Source organism: Rhincodon typus, chromosome 5 (assembly GCF_021869965.1).
Source record: "Rhincodon typus isolate 14 chromosome 5, sRhiTyp1.1, whole genome shotgun sequence".
NCBI lineage: Eukaryota > Metazoa > Chordata > Chondrichthyes > Orectolobiformes > Rhincodontidae > Rhincodon > Rhincodon typus.
In genome coordinates, this window is record NC_063336.1 from 75,229,405 (window position 1) to 75,247,721 (window position 18,317).

Consider the following 18,317-nt stretch of genomic DNA (forward strand, 5'->3'; position numbering starts at 1 on the left):
ACATTTGTCCTCTGTACTCCTAACCCCCCTTTTCAAACTTTGCTGGGACAAGCACTCAGTCAATGTGAGTAATGCAGAGGTACCAGGAGGTGGCAACAAATCATTGCTTTAGAGTTGGGTCAGTATCCCTGAGTCAGGAAATGGCAGGCAGCAAAATGTTTATTGAAGCAAATCCTGCAAATGCAGGCGACTAATGAACAGATCAGGTATGACAGAAATACACAGAATATGAATTAGCAGTGGTTGAGTTGGGCAATGCTATTTATTTATACAATTTTTGAAGAGGAACCAAGGTCCAGCTACTATGATTAGCGCAGTTAACAACAACAACTTGTACTTATATAGCACTTTGACATAAAATCCCAATGTCCTTCTCTGGTGTAATTAAAAATCAAAATGTGACCCCACACCACAAAGGGAAACATTAGGTCAGGTAGCCAAAGCTTGGTCAGAGGGATGCATTTGAAGGAGTGGCCTAAAGGTGGAAATTGGGTTAGAAAGCTGGAGGGATGTAGGGAGGGAGTTTCAGAGTTTGAGGTCCAGCCAGCTGAAGGCATGACGATTAGTAGTGGAGCAATTACAATCAGGTTGCTTGAGTGGCCAGAATTAGAGAAACACCAATACCTCAGAGGATTGTAGTGTTGGAGGAGATTACAGAGATAGGGAGGACTCAGGCCATATGATTTGAAAACAAGTCTCACATATGTGGATAACAAGGTGTAGAGCTGGATGAACACAGCAGGCCAGGCAGCATCGGAGGAGCAGGAAACCTGACATTTCAGGTCTGGACCCTTCTTCTGAAGAAGGGTCCAGATCCGAAACGTCAGCTTTCCTGCTCCTCTGATGCTGCCTGGCCTGCTGTGTTCATCCAGCTTTACACCTTGTTATCTCAGATTCTCCAGCATCGGCAGTTCCTACTATCTCTCACATTTGTGGATAATGTTCTGAAAATGGACACAAGGAATCTTACAAAATGGCTTGCGGAAGGTTCAAGACTTCTCTGAAGGAATCAATTGCAGCCAAAGCAGACTATTAGAATGTTTTTTTCGTACAATTGAAGGATTTCAGGACTTTTCCCAGGGAAATTTCAAATAGTCTGAAGACTCAAAAGCTTCTGTAGTAGTGATTAGAAAAATCACAAAAAATATCAGCATAAATAATTTTGCACTCTGGAACGATTCTGACAAATAGGGGAGTTTATCCCTGGTGGCTAGTACTTCCCTCAATCTGTAACTCATAAAGGGATCATCTGGTAACTTTCACATTGCTGTATGTGAGGGATGGTGCAAAACTGGTTGTTTGTTTGTGAGGCAAGTAGTTACACTTCAAAAAGAGCTGTAAATTGCTGTCTGGTAGCTGTGAAAAGTGCTGTTTAAATGTAAGTCTGTCTTTCTTTCAACTGCATCAGTTGTTCACCTTGACTGTGGTTTTGGAGCTTTGCAACACTCACTCCCTCTGACAATGCAACTGACAACAGCTTGCAAATAATGAAAGAAGAAAGCTCCTTATACATCAACTTTCTCAAAAAGGAAAGACAATGCATTTTTATGGTAGAACATAGAACATAGAACTGTACAGCACAGTACAGGCCCTTCGGCCCACAATGTTGTGCCGAACTTTTACCCTAAACCTAAGGTCTATCTAACCTCCACCCCTACCTTGTACTAGCATCCACATGCCTATCTAATAGCCGCTTAAATGCTCCAATGAGGCCGACTCCACTACTCTCTCCAGCAATGCATTCCACGTCCCTACCACTCTCTGAGTAAAGAACCTACCTCTGACGTCTCCCCTATATCTACCTCCACTCACTTTAAAACTATGCCCCCTTGTAATAGATACCTCCACCCTAGGAAAAAGTCTCTGGCTGTCCACTCTACCTATACCTCTGATCATTTTGTACACCTCTATCAAGTCACCTCTCATCCTTCGTCGTTCTAAAGAGAAAAGCCCTAGCTCTCTCAACCTTTCCGCGTAAGACCTTCCCTCCATTCCAGGCAACATCCTGGTAAATCTCCTCTGCACCTTTTCCAATGCTTCCACATCTTTCCTGTAATGAGGCGACCAGAACTGGACACAATACTCCAGATGTGGCCGAACCAGGGTTTTGTATAGTTGGAGCATAACTTCACAGCTCTTGAACTCAATCCCTCTATTAATGAAAGATAACACACCATAAGCCTTCTTAACAACTCTATCCACCTGGGTGGCAGCTTTCAGGGAACTGTGGACATGAACCCCGAGATCCCTCTGCTCCTCCACACTGCCAAGAATCTTTCCGTTAACCCTGTATTCTGCTTTCAAGTTTGTCCTTCCAAAATGAATCACCTCACACTTTACAGGGTTCAACTCCATCTGCCACTCCTCAGCCCAGCTCTGCATCCTATCAATATCCCTTTGTAACCTAGAACAGCCCTCCGCACTATCTACAACTCGATCTACCTTCGTATCGTCCGCAAACTTACTAATCCACCCTTCCACTCCTACATCCAAATCATTTACAAAAATCACAAATAGAAGAGGACGCAGAACAGATCCTTGTGGTACACCACATGGTATGTAGAATTGAAATGTAGGAAAGGCTCTTGGCAATTTGTGCACAAACAGCAGTTCTAATTCATTATTCACTTGTGTTACATTGGTATTGCTGGCTGGACCAACAATTGTTGACCCATCCCTAGTTGCCATTAAGAATGTGGTGGTGAGATGCCTTCTTGAACTGTTGCAGTCTATGTGCTGTAAGAAGACCCACAATGCTGTTAGTGAGAGAATTCCAGAATTAAAATCCAGCAACAGTGAAGGAATAGTGAGCGGCTTAAAGGGGTACTTGCAGGTGGTGGTGCTCCCTTGTGTCTGTTGCCCTCATCTTTCTGGATGGCAATGGTTGTGGGTTTGGAATGTTCTGTCTAAGGAGCCTTAGTGTATTTTTGAAGTGCGTCCTGTAGCTAGTACGCACTGCTGGTAACAAGCTATGATAATGGAGGGAGTGGATGCTTGTGGATATGGTGTCAATCAAATGAGCTGCTTTGTCTTGGACGGTGTTCTTGAGTGTTTTTGGGTCAGCACTCATCCAGGCAAGTGAAAAGTATTCCATCACACTCCTGATTTGTGCCTTGTAGATAGCGGACAGGCTTTGGGGAATAAGGGGGTGAGTTACTTACCACAGTGTTCCTAGCCTCTGACCTGCTCTTGTAGCCACAGTACTTACAGTAATTTGATGCATATGACCAGATAAGGAAGAGTGATGGCTGGGGGTAAATGTTGGCCAAGACTCCAGATAGTCATTTCTGGTCTTTTTCAGAATGTTGCCATGAAATCCCTGACATTCCTGACATGGCTGAAGAGACTTCAGTTTAACATCTCTCTGAGTGTCTGCAAAATTCCAGGCACAAGTCGCTGGAGTGGAGTGTGAATGCACATCATTCTGACCATGATGCAAGGTTACTATGCACTGGGACCTGACTGACTTTTCTGTGGGGGCATGTGTGCAGAACAAGTCCTCGGCAGATTCAACAGGCATTTTGTCCAATACACAGCAGATTCTACACAGTCTGTGCACAATCGCTTCATATTTTTTGAGCCATTTTTCTCCAGAATTGACAGAAAAACAGGGGCTAAAACCTGGGGGCTCAGCCTCAAGAGGCATACAATTAGCACCGACATGAGAAGGAATTTCTTCACTCAGAGGGTGGTGAATCATTGAAATTCTCCACCCCAGAGGGGTGTCGTGGTTCAATCATTGAGTCTGTTCAAGATAGAGATGACATGAAGGGATATGGGGATATTTTAGGAAAATGACATGGATTTAATCTAGTTGAATAGTGGAGACTCAAGAGGCTGAATAGCCTACTCCTATTTCCTATGCTCGCAGCTCAAAAAAAGTTACACAGTCTCCTTTATTTCTTGATTGCCAGATCCAATAGCAACATATTTGAACTTTGGGAACAATTGTTCTTACCTTTTCTCCTTGAACTCCAGTTTCCCCTTTTTCACCTGGGTTCCCCTAATAAAAGACAGATGGGATTAGCTTCAGCTGTCTAACAGCAAATGTGCAAGATTTACATGCAATAAAACCTTTAATTCTACTGATTAAAGCTTCAGCCCTGTTGGAAACCCACAAAATGTAATGATTTGACTGAGCAGCATGGCAGAGGGCACCCTAGTCATATGGAACTATTAAACTATTGTCTGGTAGTGGCACCTATTACACTCACCTCCTCTTTAAGGGTCAGCTTTACAGTATTTCCCAAATGTATATCAATCCTATAATAGAATGAGAGGGCGTAGGAGGTCCTTCAGCCAATCCTGCCTGGGCTGGCCACAATTCTTTTGAGGCCACAATTTATCCCAATGCCTTCTTTCTCCATGGCTCACCAATCTCTCCCCTTCAATTTCTTTTGAGGGAACTCAATGCATTCCATCCATCTGGCCCTTTAGATTGTTTTATGTCTTCATTAGATCTTCCTGAAACCATGTCTTACTCCAGGTACACAAGGATCACCATTTGGATAAACCAGTTGTGCCAGATGAAAAGCACAGCACTCTTGCAGACTTTCATGGGATCTCATTACACAGTGAATGCAGAGCTGAGCAATAGCAGAGATTCCTCTTTGTGGTAGTTACTGAAGAGAGTTGTCTGGCTCACAAGGATCATCTCCAGAAAGAGCAGCTCTTTCTTCAAGACTTCTTTCAAACCCCCTCCCTGTTCAATGTTATTTACATGGAGAAAGAGTGCAAAAAGCTACAGAACAGAGGGATTTTGGAATCCTTGTCCATGAATCACAAATTGTTAGTATACAATTTCAATGGGTAATAGGGAAAGCAAATGGAAAGTTGGCTTTTATTTCAAAGGGACTGGAGCATAAAATAGGGACATTTTGCTAAAACTGCACAAGTCCTTAGTCAGATCACAGCTGGAATACTGTGAATAGACTCGGGCCCCTAATCTAAGAAAAGATGTACTGGCAGCAGAGGCAGCTTAGAGAAATATGGAGGAACTGTCGTACAGAGTAGATTGGGCTCATACTAGGCTTTAGAAGAATGAGAGGAGACTTGTTGAAATAAACAAAATTCTTAGCAGACTTGACAGTGCAGAAATGGTTCTGAAGAAGAGTCATTCCAGACTTGAAAGATTAACTGTTTCTCTCTCCACAGATGCTCTCGGACCTGCTGAGTTTTTCCAGCACTTCCTGTATTCATTTCAGGTTTCCAGCATCTGTAGTAATCTCCTTTTATTAGAGGCAGAAAGATTGTTTCCCTTTTTGAGAGAGTCTAGGACCATAGGGCATAATCTCAGAGTAAGCGGTCTCCGATTTAAGACAGAGAACAAATTTCTTCTCTCAGAGAGTAGTGAAACTGTGGAATTCTTTACTGCAGAGGGCTGCCAAAGCTGTGTCACTAAGTATATTCAAGGTTGAGATGGACAATTTTTTAACTAGTAAGTGAATCAAGGGTTATGGAGAAAGTGGACTTGAGGATTATTAGATCTCACTGAATGGTAGAACAGACTTGATGGGCTGAAAGGCCTACTTTTGCTCCAGTGTCTTATGGACTCTATACTATAGTGATATTACTGCAGAATTCCTGATTATATTTGCTTCTTCTCGATATTATCCAACATTAATGGTTCGGCTGTGTAACCTGTTTCCATTCTTTGCCAGTAGACCTCTGAATCCATCTACTGCTTGTGAAATATATGGGACAACAGCTCCCTTTGAATCCCCTTCATCCCTTTGTTGGGGGTGGACGGAGATGAGGGCACACCTGATCTCTGCTTTCACTAGCGCGCGTACACACACACACACACACACACACTTACTGTAGGTTCCCCCTTGCAGGCTGGGTTTCCTCTGCAAGGTCACGACAAAGGGATAGGCACATTGTTTAAAAGTGTCAATGAATATATCACAAAACTGGCAAAAATGTAAGTCAGTAAGATGAAAATATTATGCCCCATGGAATGTTTTCATTTATTCACGGGATGAGGATATCGCTAGCTAGGCCAGCATTTACAGCCTTTCCCAGAGGGGAATTTAAAATTAACCACACTGTTGTGGGTCTAGAGTCACCAAGCAGGTAAGGATGGCAGTTTCCTTCTCTAAAGGACATTAGTGAACCAGATGGGCTTTTCCCAACAATCAAACATTATCTGGGTCTCTGGACTAACAGCTCAGTGATAATACCACTACGCCATTGGTCTCTCATGTTGGCCGATGTTGTCTGATCAGGAAGCTGATATGACTCTACAGCACTCTCAAATCTGCTCGAGCATACACAACTCACAGATCACCCACAGCCAGTAACAGTCATCATACGTGAAGAACCTTGATTTAAAATCTTAACACCACTCCCAACTCTGGCCAGTGAATGTAAGTTACTGCTGGTATTTATCTCTCATTGATGTAGCTCCTCTGCTTTTCCTACTCTTCCTACTCATGCCATGCACCATTCCTCTGACTAAAAATAATGGGAGATACATCTTAGCCTGGGTTTTCCTCCATTAACTTCCAATCTATTAGGTTTGACAGTATGGACATGTATTGCAGCCTGGCCTCTTGTTGTTTCCCAGCTCTGACTGTGAACTGACCTGCTGTGGGCTCAGTGAGGGAGATAAATTACATCCTGAAGCCAGGAAACTGGGTCCAAATTGAATTCCCCTCTCTGATTAAGTAGTTGGCTAGGTTGGGTACTTCTTATTCTGCCTGGAGCTGAAGTAACTGAGACCAAAGTAGGATGAGGCCCTTATCTGGTCTTTAATTGGCAGCAGGGTGGGAAGCTCAAGCTTGAGTCTTCCTGCCTGACATGATGGACTGATTGGCCTCTTCTGGCACCATAATAATTCATGATTGTATGATTAATACAGGAGAGCTCTGTAAGTGTCCAAGATCCGGACATCTTCAGTGCAGGCCCCACTCCCTCCAATCCAATGCTGGAAGATTCCAACCCTGCAAAATGGGAACCCGGAACAGCCTCTCTCTTTGTCATGTAATGAATCAATATGGTGAAGTAGGGTATCCTGCATTTCCAAAAGCACCAAATTAACAAAATGTTGTGTCAAAATGGCCAGCAACAAATATGGAATATGTTCGGAACACATTGGAATAACTAGTACTGTTTCAAACAAATTGCCCCAGCGAAGCTGTACCTTTTCCACCGAACCATCAGATCTGGCCTCCAGAGATGAATGTACAATTCCTCCCTTTGTCCAGATTTGCTCCATAAATTCCACAAGGCAATGATATTTCATTGGTAGAGCTTGTATTCTTTTCAAAATTCCATCAAAGTGAGATTGCATCATTATAACTGTAAGACAACAAGGGATTTCATAGGGTAAAGTTAAAATTACCTTGAGTCCAGGTTTACCAGGAACACCCTCTTTCCCAGCTGGACCCTGCAATGGGATGAAATGGGAATGAGTGTACATTGATACAACATTATTAAAATCAAACCATATCACATATGGGTTGTGTAAACAGGTTATTAATGACTCAGGAACGATCATTATAATGGACAGTCAATAGCTCACTCTCACTGCACTCCCACACCCATACTGAATGGAGTTCTGGCGGACTTTGTCAGACCAGCTTTCATAATTTGAGCTGAAGGTCTACAGCTGCAGATCACAGCAATGGCACACCTCCAAATGAACAAACATATTAAAATATATGGCTGCAGTTGTGTGTTATTGAATAAAAGGTCATATCTGATACTCTTTCTCTCTCCCTTTTTACACTCACATCATTACATTAAGTTTTATTTTAGATAAGAATTAAGAACAGGAAAAATTGAACCTGCTCCATCATTGTGGTTGATAGAAACATTGAAAATAGGAGGGGTAGACCATACGGCCCCTCAAATCTGCTCTGCCATTCAATATGATCATGGCTGATCATCCAATTCAGTATCCTGTAAGGTTGTTCACTTGCTAGCTGAGGTGGCTTGTTTTTATTCAGACGTTTCGTCACCATGCTAGGTGACATCACCAGTGGGGCCTCCGATGAAGTAATGTCATTCTACTCCACTTGGAATTTATACTGTCCGGTCCGTTATGGTGAGTACTGTCATTTCCAGTTTTGATCTGCATGGAACCATGGTTCTCCACCCATACTTCAATCAACAAACATATGGAATTGAACCTGATATACAAACCCATATAGATCAAAACTGAAAACGACAGTACTCACCATAATGGACCGGACAGTATAAATTCCAAGTGGAGTAGAATAACATCATTTCATCGGAGGCCCCACTCATGATGTCACCTAGAATGGTGAAGAAATGTCGGAACAAAAACAAGCCAGCTCGGTGAGCAAGTCAACAACCTCATCCACAACCTGAGTTACAGATCTTTGCCAAAACTTTAAATCAGTATCCTGTTCCCAGTTTCTCCTCATACCCTTTGATTCCTTTAGCCCTAAGAACTACATCTAACTTCTTATTGAAAACATTCTATGTTTTAGCGTCAAACACTTTCTGTGGCAAAAATTCCACAGACTTAGCAATTTCTTCGGCTTCAACTCTACAAAATCCACCTGCTCCCCATATCACTTGATTGCCTGAAACCAAAGATCTGCCAAACTCTGTCTTAAATATATTTAATGATGGAGCATCCACAACCCACTAGGGCAGAGAACTTTCACAATTCACAACTCTCTGAGTAAAGACACTTCTCCTCGTTTCAGTCCTCAATGATCAGCTCCTTATGCTGAGACTGTGCTCCCATGTTCTAGATTCCCCAACCAGGGCAACCATCCTCTCAGCATCTATTCTGTTAAGGCCCTTCAGACTCTTGCCTGCTTCAATGAGATCATATCTCATTCTTCTAAACTCCAGAGAACTTTAGAGCAACTAACTCAGTCTCTCATTACAGTGTATTCCCCTTACCCCAGGGATTAATGTAGTGAACCTTTGCTGTGCTGCCTCCAATCCCACCATATCCTTCCTTTAAGATGGAGATCAGGACTGCATCCAATATTCCTGTTTCGTTCAATTGGATCTCATTTTCACCTACTATAGGAACCTGCAAGCATGGCATGTTTCTAACAGGTACTGGCTATTTACTGAACCAAATACAAGGTACAACAGTCATTAAACTGTCACAGTGGCTGATTCCTCAATTGCTCTCACTGCCAAAATTTATGTCCAGATTTCCTGCAGAACCCAGAAGTGGATGCTGTCTTCTGATTTCAGGGACTCATTCTCAGATGTCTGACTTTCTCTAGTCCTGTTTCGTTCCCACTATTCAACTGAGCAACGCTGCACCCTTTGAAAAGATAATTCAAGTGGCTAAATTCTTTTGAATCTATTATTGACACAGTGGAATTTTATTTCAATAAAATGGTGTGCGGATCTGAGTGCTTCCTTATACCAACATCTATAATTTAGTTATATTACAAAAGTACATGTTGGGCATCGGGAGGAGTTGTTACATTACATAACTGGACAAATTTGTGCTTTCTCGCTCTGTCCTTCAATAACAAGATATAATATTCAGCTCTTTTTCATTATCAAAATGATCACTGATTACCAGTCAACACCAAGACTCCTCTGAGAATCGTTTATTCCTTAAATACAGATCTGAATATGCAATGAAGAATGGGGAGAGGCAATGAAGGAGAACAATAACAAAGATGGGTGTAGGTGTCTACCTCTCTCCATTGCACATTTGAGGTTTCAGCAATGCTCAAGGCAGCTGGAGGATTGATTCATTGCCCACTCACAGCCTTTAACATTGAATGGTCCATACTCTTTGTTTTTTGCCCTTTGCTACTGTCCCTTCGCTTTTGTTAAACTTACATTTTTTGTTCTGATTACACCACCTCTATAAGCTTCGGACTGAAAGTACCTCTTGTGATTAAGCATACTGAACTATAGTGACCCTCATCTAACCTGGCTACCCAAGTTATCTGTATTCTCAGTGATCCCATGCAAAGGCAATTGCTGTGATTCTGTGCTTGGAAATTGAGAGAGACACTACTTCATGTCATGAGCATGCCTTTTCAAATAAACTGCAATGGCAGCTCTGAATGCCTCATGTCTTGCTGATGTACATAGTGATGAATATTTAATAAATTAAAAGAAACATAAACTTGGTAACAGTAAAATACCAACCGGAGGACCTGGCATCCCATGGAGACCGGTTTCACCAGGTAAACCCTAGGGAAGGAAAAATAATCACAGACGGTTACTGCCATGTTACTTAAACTGATTTGTCAGAATTGAAATTAATCAAACAGGCAATTAAATGCAGAATATCTTAAGCATTGTAGAAACAGATCCTAACTTTTGAGCAGAGAAGTTTAAGTTGAAACTTAACAGAGGATTTCAAACTCATGATTAGCTTTGATCAAGTAAATAGGGAGAAACTGTCTCCAGTGACAGAAAAGTCAGTAATCACAGGGCACAGAGTTAAGCTATATAACACAAGCCACTCACCACTGACTTGGAAATACATTGCCATCCCTTCACTGTCATTGAATCCTGAACTCCCTTCCTAACAACACCCAAAGCCTACTCTACGTTGATTCAAAAAGGCAATTTACCATCATCTTTCCCAAACAACTAGGAATGGACAATAAATACAGGCTTAGCCAGCAACATCCACATTCCATGAAAGAACAAAAAAAAATTAAGGAAAGTGACAAAAGAACCAGAGTGAAAATGATGAGAAATTGTATGTTCATTTGTTATAATCTGGGAAGCTCTGACTTAACATGTGGTAGAAACACATTCAATATTAGTTTCAAAAGGGAATTGGATAAGCATTTGAAGGAGAAAAATCTGCAGATCTACTGGGAGAGGACAGTGGGGCGGGACTTATTGGATAGTGCTTTCAAAGAGCCAACACTGGTACTATGAGCCAAATGGTCACTTTATTTGAGATTCTATGAAAACAAGTGAACATCCTTTTTCTGAAATTCTACGGGATTTCCTGCACGTCACCTAGGGGAGTGGTGAGGACCCTGGGATGTGGTTCAGCTCATTGTCATAAAGCGGAAGTCGACCCCCTCTGTGATAACTAAAACTGAAGCACCCAGAGAGGTGCGCTTCACCTTATAATCTGTTAAAGGAAGTGTGAAACGTAGTACAAACTGCCTCTCAACTCCAATCTGTTATAGAGGGGTGATTAAATGAAATAAATTCCTGATATTCACTCTATAATCAACAAGAAACAATTTATTTATCTAACAGTGAACACATCAACTGAACTATTCAAAAACCAAACAATTCCCCTTCTAACTATGAACTATTCCCAAATAAAACAAGATTCTAATGGTATGCTGTTCCAATAAATATAAGTCCCACTTATATAAACTAAAATAAAATGAAATTAGAGCTTAGTCTCTTGAAATTACAGGCAGGTTACGTCTTCTGGAATGTTCTGTGCCTTCTCCATTGATCTCCTGTCAGAAATGTTCTCAAGCTTTATGTTATGCAGGGGATCACTAATTTTCTCTCCATTTATTCCACAGATTATCACTCTCTCGGGCAACATTTCAGAAGAAGTGCAAATATTTTCATCTCTTGCTATTAAAGACTGACCAGCTCCCATATCTATAAATATGTTAACTTCTTTACCAACTCCCCTTGTTCTACCTGAGCAAATCTTACCCACAGAGGTGAAGTCTTTGAAGAGATCGGGTACTATCTTACTATCCAGCCCTGTGCACTGGCTGTGCATTCTCTTGCAGCCCCTTGAATTCTCTTGGGATGTCCTTCACTATCTCAACTAATCCCACTAGTTTAGTCTCTTTTACCACATCTTTTTTCCTAGTGCCTTTCTTAAACCACCAGCACTGTGACATTGTGTGTCCCAATTTATTGCAATGGTTTTTACCTGAGGTCATTCACCTCTTTTCCACCCTCTTGGTCTTCTTTTTACATGTGGAACACTGTTCCCAGTGTGATGTACTTTTTGTTTTTCACTGAAGGATCTCTCTCTTTCCCAATTTCTATCCCTCATGCTGTCGGAAGCTAGATTTCGATTTATGCACTAATGTGTATTCATCTTCCATCTGATCAGCTCTTCTCGCTGTTTTAACTTTCTGTTCCTCAACATGAGTTGTTATGACTTCTGGAAGTGAGCTTTTATACTCCTCCAGCAGAATAACATCTCTAAAATCCTCATATGTCTTACCTATCTTTAATGCTGTCATCCATCTATCCAACTTGATATAAGTCTGACCTGGTTCCTTTCTTGCATTTCTGAACCGTTGTCTATATGCTTCTGGTACCAATTCATAGGCACTCAAAATAGCCTGTTTTATTCCTGCACATTTTCTTGACACCTCCTCTGACAGTGCTACGAACACCTCACTAGCCCTGCCTACCAACTCGGTCTGAATTAACATTACCCACATATTCTTTGGCCAGTTCATCTATTTAGCCAATTTCTCAAAGGAAATGAACAATGCTTCTACAACTTTTTCGTCAAAGTTTTATAATGTTTTGACATATTCGTACATATCCCTGTCAGGTCTTTGACTACGGTGGGTTTGCTCATCATCACCCTCATCATTAAGCCTATCTTCTACCTTCATTTCCATACTTTAAGTCTGCTATCCTGTCTAATTTGCAATTTCTGAAGTTCAAACTCTCTCTCTTTCTCTTTCCTCTGCTTGTAACCCTAATTAAAACTGTTTAAGTTCCCTTTCCTTCTCTAACTCCAGTTGTCTTATTTGCAACTTATATTTTTCTAACTCCACTGCACTTGACGGTTTCTCTGGTATGCCTAAATGCCTAATTAACTCTGTTACAATATCAACTTTCTTCTTATCCCGAGGTAAACCCAATTCTAGCCTGTCTGCTAACTCTAAAAGTTTCTCCTTTTCCTGTCTTTCAAAACTTGCTCGGCAAATTTAGGAAGCATTTTCAAACCCCAGAACCTCTTTAGCAATGTTAAGGCCCATTTCTCTCACTGTTATTTTAACCAACCACAAGTACCCAATCACAACTGAAATTAAACAGATTTTCCACTTCTCACGTAAGTTTGATTTAAAGATATAGGACACTAGTCCGAAGTCTGTTTAAATTTGCTGGGATCTTTCGTACCCCAAATCTGTTCAAATCTGTTCACATCCGAGACCTGAGCCCCCAATCTGTTATAATGTGGAAGCCGATAACCCTTCTGATAACTAAAGCCAAATCACCCAGAGAGGCGTATCTTGCCCTATAATCTGTTTAAAGAAGTCTAAAAAGTGGTATAACCTGCCTCTCACCCCCAATCTGTTTTAAAGGAGTGGTTAAATGAAATAAACTCCTGACACTCACTCTGTAAACAACAAGTAGCAATTTATTTATCCACCTCTAACAGTGAACACATCAACTGAACTATTAACAAACTGAACAGTTTCCTTTCTAACTACGAACTATTCCTGAATAAACCAAGATTCTAATGGCATGCTGTTCCAATAAATACAAGTCCTATATATATATAAACCAAAATAAAATAAAAATTAAAACTTAGTCTCTCAAAATTACAGCCAGGTTACGTCTTCTGGAATGTTCTGTGCCTCCTCCTTTGATCTTCTATCAGGAATGTTCTCTCTGTGAATTCTTCTGTCTGGAGTATTAGCTAAGAGTTCTACGGTACCTTTATTAATTAGATAATGCTTTCTTTGACAGCTGAGAGGGCTGATCTCTTATCAGATGGCAGTTGGTTCTCTCCCGATTTTCCAAATGCCCTCATCTTTTATACCCTTAATGACATATTTTCTTACAATAGGATTGGTCCTATGTTGTCAAAACCAACTGATTCCAATTTACTTGGTTTTTAGTATCTAAATGCCTGGTTTAAAATAATTGACTGAATTCAAACTTGTTGTCTTGATAACAAAACAAAACTGTAGCTTGAACTGCTAACTGTGCAGCCTTTGATACAAATGTTACAATTCAGATGTTCTGTGCACCTGCAAACCCACAAGCTGCCCACAGATATTACTCCACGCCTAGAAAAAGCATATCATCTTTTAAAGGGACCACACACTGTTTCCCTACCTACCATTTTACAACCATCAAAATTTTAAAAACACCAAATTTTAATGTTCTGCCTTCCAATCCACAAATACTCTACCCAATTTCACAACATAATCTTCCACCTAAAGAGAGCTTGAGATGACCCATGAGGAAATTCAGGGCCCATAAAACCATATTCATAAAAAAAAGTGAAGACTCCATTGAAGAATAGCAATAATTATAGGATTTAACGTTCTAAGTTTTTAGAAGAGGCTCAGAAAATCAAAATTACTTTCTGTTGCATTAGGTGTTAGGCTCTAAAAGGGTTAATACTAAGGAGTGCATTAAGTTCCACCCAATCTGATATTGTCATAAGGTGGGGAGAGGCAGAACAGGTTTGGATCTTGAGGTAGAAAGATTTAGCATCTAGATCTCTTCATAGTCTTTGTAACAATATCTATCACATCAGAATAAACTGTTCCTGATTGCTGTCATGCAATAAACAATGTTCTGTTTAAGAACCACTTCTCATTAGACTCACTAGGGCCTTCCTCCACCAGACAAGGCAGGCCTTTAGATCCAATTTTAAAAGGAGACTGAAGCAGCAAATTTACTTTTTGGCATGATAACTGTAATGAGGATCACTACATACATACATTTTCATTGGAGGCAAATGGGTTGTGTAGTGATATATTTCAAGTCCATGGTGAAATTTGAATTTACACCTTCGATATTATATTCTCGTTGTGATAAAATCCATTTTCAGCATTCTATGCAAACATAACTTTCTTTTTGTTCCTAGAGCCTTTCGGTGGAAATAGGAGAGTCTGCTGCAGTCTGGGAAGATACCTGGACTATACAGATTATGTGCAGGGGATTCAATCAGGAGTCAAGAGCAGCTGAATGGGTCTATGCTGGTAGAATGTAGTCAGAAGTTCTGGAGATTATTAGGCAGTTAATTGATGAAGTTAGGACCCAGAAAAAGTCCTGAGAAAGTGAAAAAGTGCAGAGAAAGTGCTAAGGTTGCTGTCTCTGTGTTGGGGAATCTGTGAGGAGCTGAGAAGAATCCTGTGAACATTAACATTTTAGTGCAGATGAGAGAGTGGGGCTTGAAAAGCTCACAGGCAGTATTTGCTTGATGCAACTGAGCAAGATTGGAGCTCAAGGGGCGGGACTGGCTCAGTGAAGCTAGTTGTCGGTGAAGAGCTGGAGTTATGCTTAGAGTACAGTTTTGGAGACGAGAGGAGTGTGAATCTAAGTCAGGAAGGAGAATAGAAGCAGTCGCTGAGGGGGTCTATAGCGGAGTGGTTCTTGAGAACTGTTTTAAGGCCTGATTAGCCACTGTGAAAAATTGTGATCACTTGTGAAGTGTAATGGGATTTGATGACACACTGTGCCATTAGCATTTGGAGGAATTGCCCAATAATCCAAGAGGTCTTGCTTGATTGCATTTGCTATTCAATGTGTGCCAAGGTGCATTTGATCACAGTCTATTACTTATATTTACCATATATCAATTTTGAGTATTAGTATAAAAGTTCGACATGTTGTGAAATAAAGTTTATTGTTGCTTGTTCAAAACTGTGGAATCATGTGGCTTTATTCTCTTTGTAAGTCTCCTGGATCTCACACTTTGTGTTCTTCAAAAATAAATATTATTAGCTCCTAGCCAGAAATAACATACATTTGGCATCTGGTCTGGTGTTAAAACACAGCTCTCCAATGGAAAAAAAAATCTTGGTACAAACTGTAGGGCTCCAGACCCTTCTTCCCACTATCAACAGTGGTTGCAGTTACAGTGATCTGCCACTCAAGTAGGGAGCATCACGAGAGAAGTTTCACCATTGAGAGAAGGAAGCCTGCCATTACCTTCACAAGAGCATTGTTGGTGACGTCATAGCCCAAGAACAAAATCAAATTAACGTAACATAAAGGCAGACTTTGTGGAAAGTTTGACTTCATCAAAGCTTGATGAAACAACATTTTATCCTGTCTTGGCTTTTGAATGCTGTTCAGTATCAGACCTTATAGGATATGTGACACAAAAATAGACCATTCAGCCAACTAGTCCACGCAGGTGTTAATGCTCCATTCAGGTCTTTTCTCATCTAAATCTATTATTGTAACCTTCCATTTCCATCTCTCTCAAATGCCTTCACTTCAACCACTCCCTTTGGTCATGAGTTCCATGTTTTGACAACTCTTTGCAACAAAGAAATGTCTTTCAAGTTCTTTAATGGATTTCATGGTTATTGTTTCTGCTCAGTTTCTGTTCATGTAAGTTAATGTTCTTCTTTCCACAGTCATATTGTGAAGATGCTACTTGCTACAGCTTTCTTGTTAACCTAGTCAGAGATTTAGAGTACTCCAGTATGATCCAAACATTCGAATTGAGCATAGCAACTGTCAACAAGAGGTTCTCGTTTCTCAAAGATGTTTCCTCATTGGGAGTTTGGTAGATGGAGAAAGTGTTTTGTAGCATTGTGCGGTTGGAATCCCAGTCATTGGAAGTCACTTACCCTGGAAATGTGCTCTCTTTAAACAGGTCAGTTCATGCTTGATGGGTAGCAATGTACTTTTGGGTTATAGAGTCATACAGCATAGAAACAGATCCTTTGGTCCTACCAGTCCAATCAAACTAAACTAGTCCCATCTGCCTGTTTCTGGTCCATACCCCTCCATGATGGCGAGGTGATGGCCTAGTGGTATTATTGCTGGACTGTTAATCCAGAGACTCAGATAACATTCTGGGGATTCGGGTTCAAATCCCGCCATGGCAGATGGTGGAATTTGAATTTAAAATACTGGAATTAAGAATCTAATGATGACCATGAATCCACTGTTGACTGTCAGAAAAACTCATCTGGTTCACTAATGTCCTTGAGGGAAGGAAACTGCCATTCTTACCTGGTCTGGCCTACATGTGACTCCAGACCCACAGCAATGTAGTTGACTCTGAATTGGCCTCTGGGCATTTAGAGATGGGTAATAAATGCTGCCTAGCCAGTGACGCCCTCATCCCGTAAATGAATAAAGAAAAAAAAAATTGTTCCCATTCATGTACTTATCTAAGGGTCTTTTAAACATTGTAATGAGTTACAAAGCTCTGTTCAAACTTTGGTCCAGAGAGGTGAACTGAAGGGCTAGAGGAACAGAAGGAATAGGAGCAAGAGCCATTTGGCTCGTAAAACTTACTTTACCAGTCGACCAGATTGGGGCTCACCTTCTACCACAGAATTATTTTCTTGCTCTACCACCATATCCCTTGGTCTCTTTGATATCTACAAATCTATTTAACTCTGTAGTGAAGATTAATTGGGTTTTCACAGCCCTCTGAGGTAGAGAAAGATTCCAAAGATTCACTGCTCTCTGGGGGAAGAAAGCCTTGCTCATCTCAGTCCTAAATAATTTGCCCCTTACTCTGAGACTGCGTCTCCTGGTTCTAGAACCCAACACTCTTTCAACTATAAGACCATAACACATAGGAGCAGAAATTAGGCCATTCAGCCCATTGAGTCTGCTCTGCCATTCAATCATAGATGATAAGTTCCTCAACCCCATTCTCCTGCTTTCTCCCCGTAACCCTTGATCCCCTTGATAATCAAGTACCTATCTATCTCAGTCTTAAATGTACTCAATGACCTGGCTTCCACAGCCTTCTGTGGCAGTGAATTCCATAGATTCGCCACTTTCTGGCTGAAGAAGTTTCTCCTTATCTCCGTACTAAAAGGTCTTCCCTTTACTCTAAGGCTGTGCCCTCGGGTCCTAGAGTCTCCTACCAATGAAAGCATCTTCCCAACATCCACTCTGTCCAGGCCATTCAATATTCTGTAAGTTTCAATTAGATCCACCCTCATCCTTCTAAACTCCAGTGAGTATAGTCCCAGAGTCCTCAAACGTTCCTGAAATGTTCAGCTTTCCATTCCTGGGACCATTCTTGTGAACCTCCTCCGAACCCGCTCCAGGGCCAGTACATCCTTCCAGAGATATGGGGCCTAAAACTGCACACAATATTCCAAATGTGGTCTGCCCAGAGCCTTATAGACCCTCTGAAGTACATCCCTCCTGCATTTATCCTGTTGATCCTTGCAAGAATTTTGCGCATTTAAATGAAATCACCTCTCATTGTAAACAATATCAGTGAATCTCCTCAATCACTCCTCAAAGGATAGTCCCACCGTCCCAGGAATCAGTCTGCCGAGCTTCTGTTGCACTCTCTCTATGAAAAGTACATTCTTTCTTCGATACAGAGACCAAAACTACATGTAATAATTCAGTTACAGTCTCAGTTATGCTCAATACAATTGAAGCAAGGCATCTTTGCTCCTGAATTCAAATACACATGTGATGAAAGCCATCATACC

At 41.1% G+C, this 18,317-nt stretch overlaps 1 protein-coding gene across 1 annotated transcript in view; it reads right to left on the reverse strand.

Annotated features, from left to right (window-relative positions):
- The window catches only part of LOC109936192 (collagen alpha-1(XIX) chain-like), a 334,226-nt gene that overhangs the window by 99,109 nt on the left and 216,800 nt on the right, over nt 1-18,317 (reverse strand). The window contains exons 17-19 of the mRNA XM_048597074.1: nt 10,111-10,155; nt 7,346-7,390; nt 3,959-4,003 (exon numbers count right to left, since the gene is read on the reverse strand). Coding sequence (XP_048453031.1) covers nt 3,959-4,003; nt 7,346-7,390; nt 10,111-10,155 — 135 coding nt within the window. The remainder of the gene's footprint in view (nt 1-3,958; nt 4,004-7,345; nt 7,391-10,110; nt 10,156-18,317) is intronic.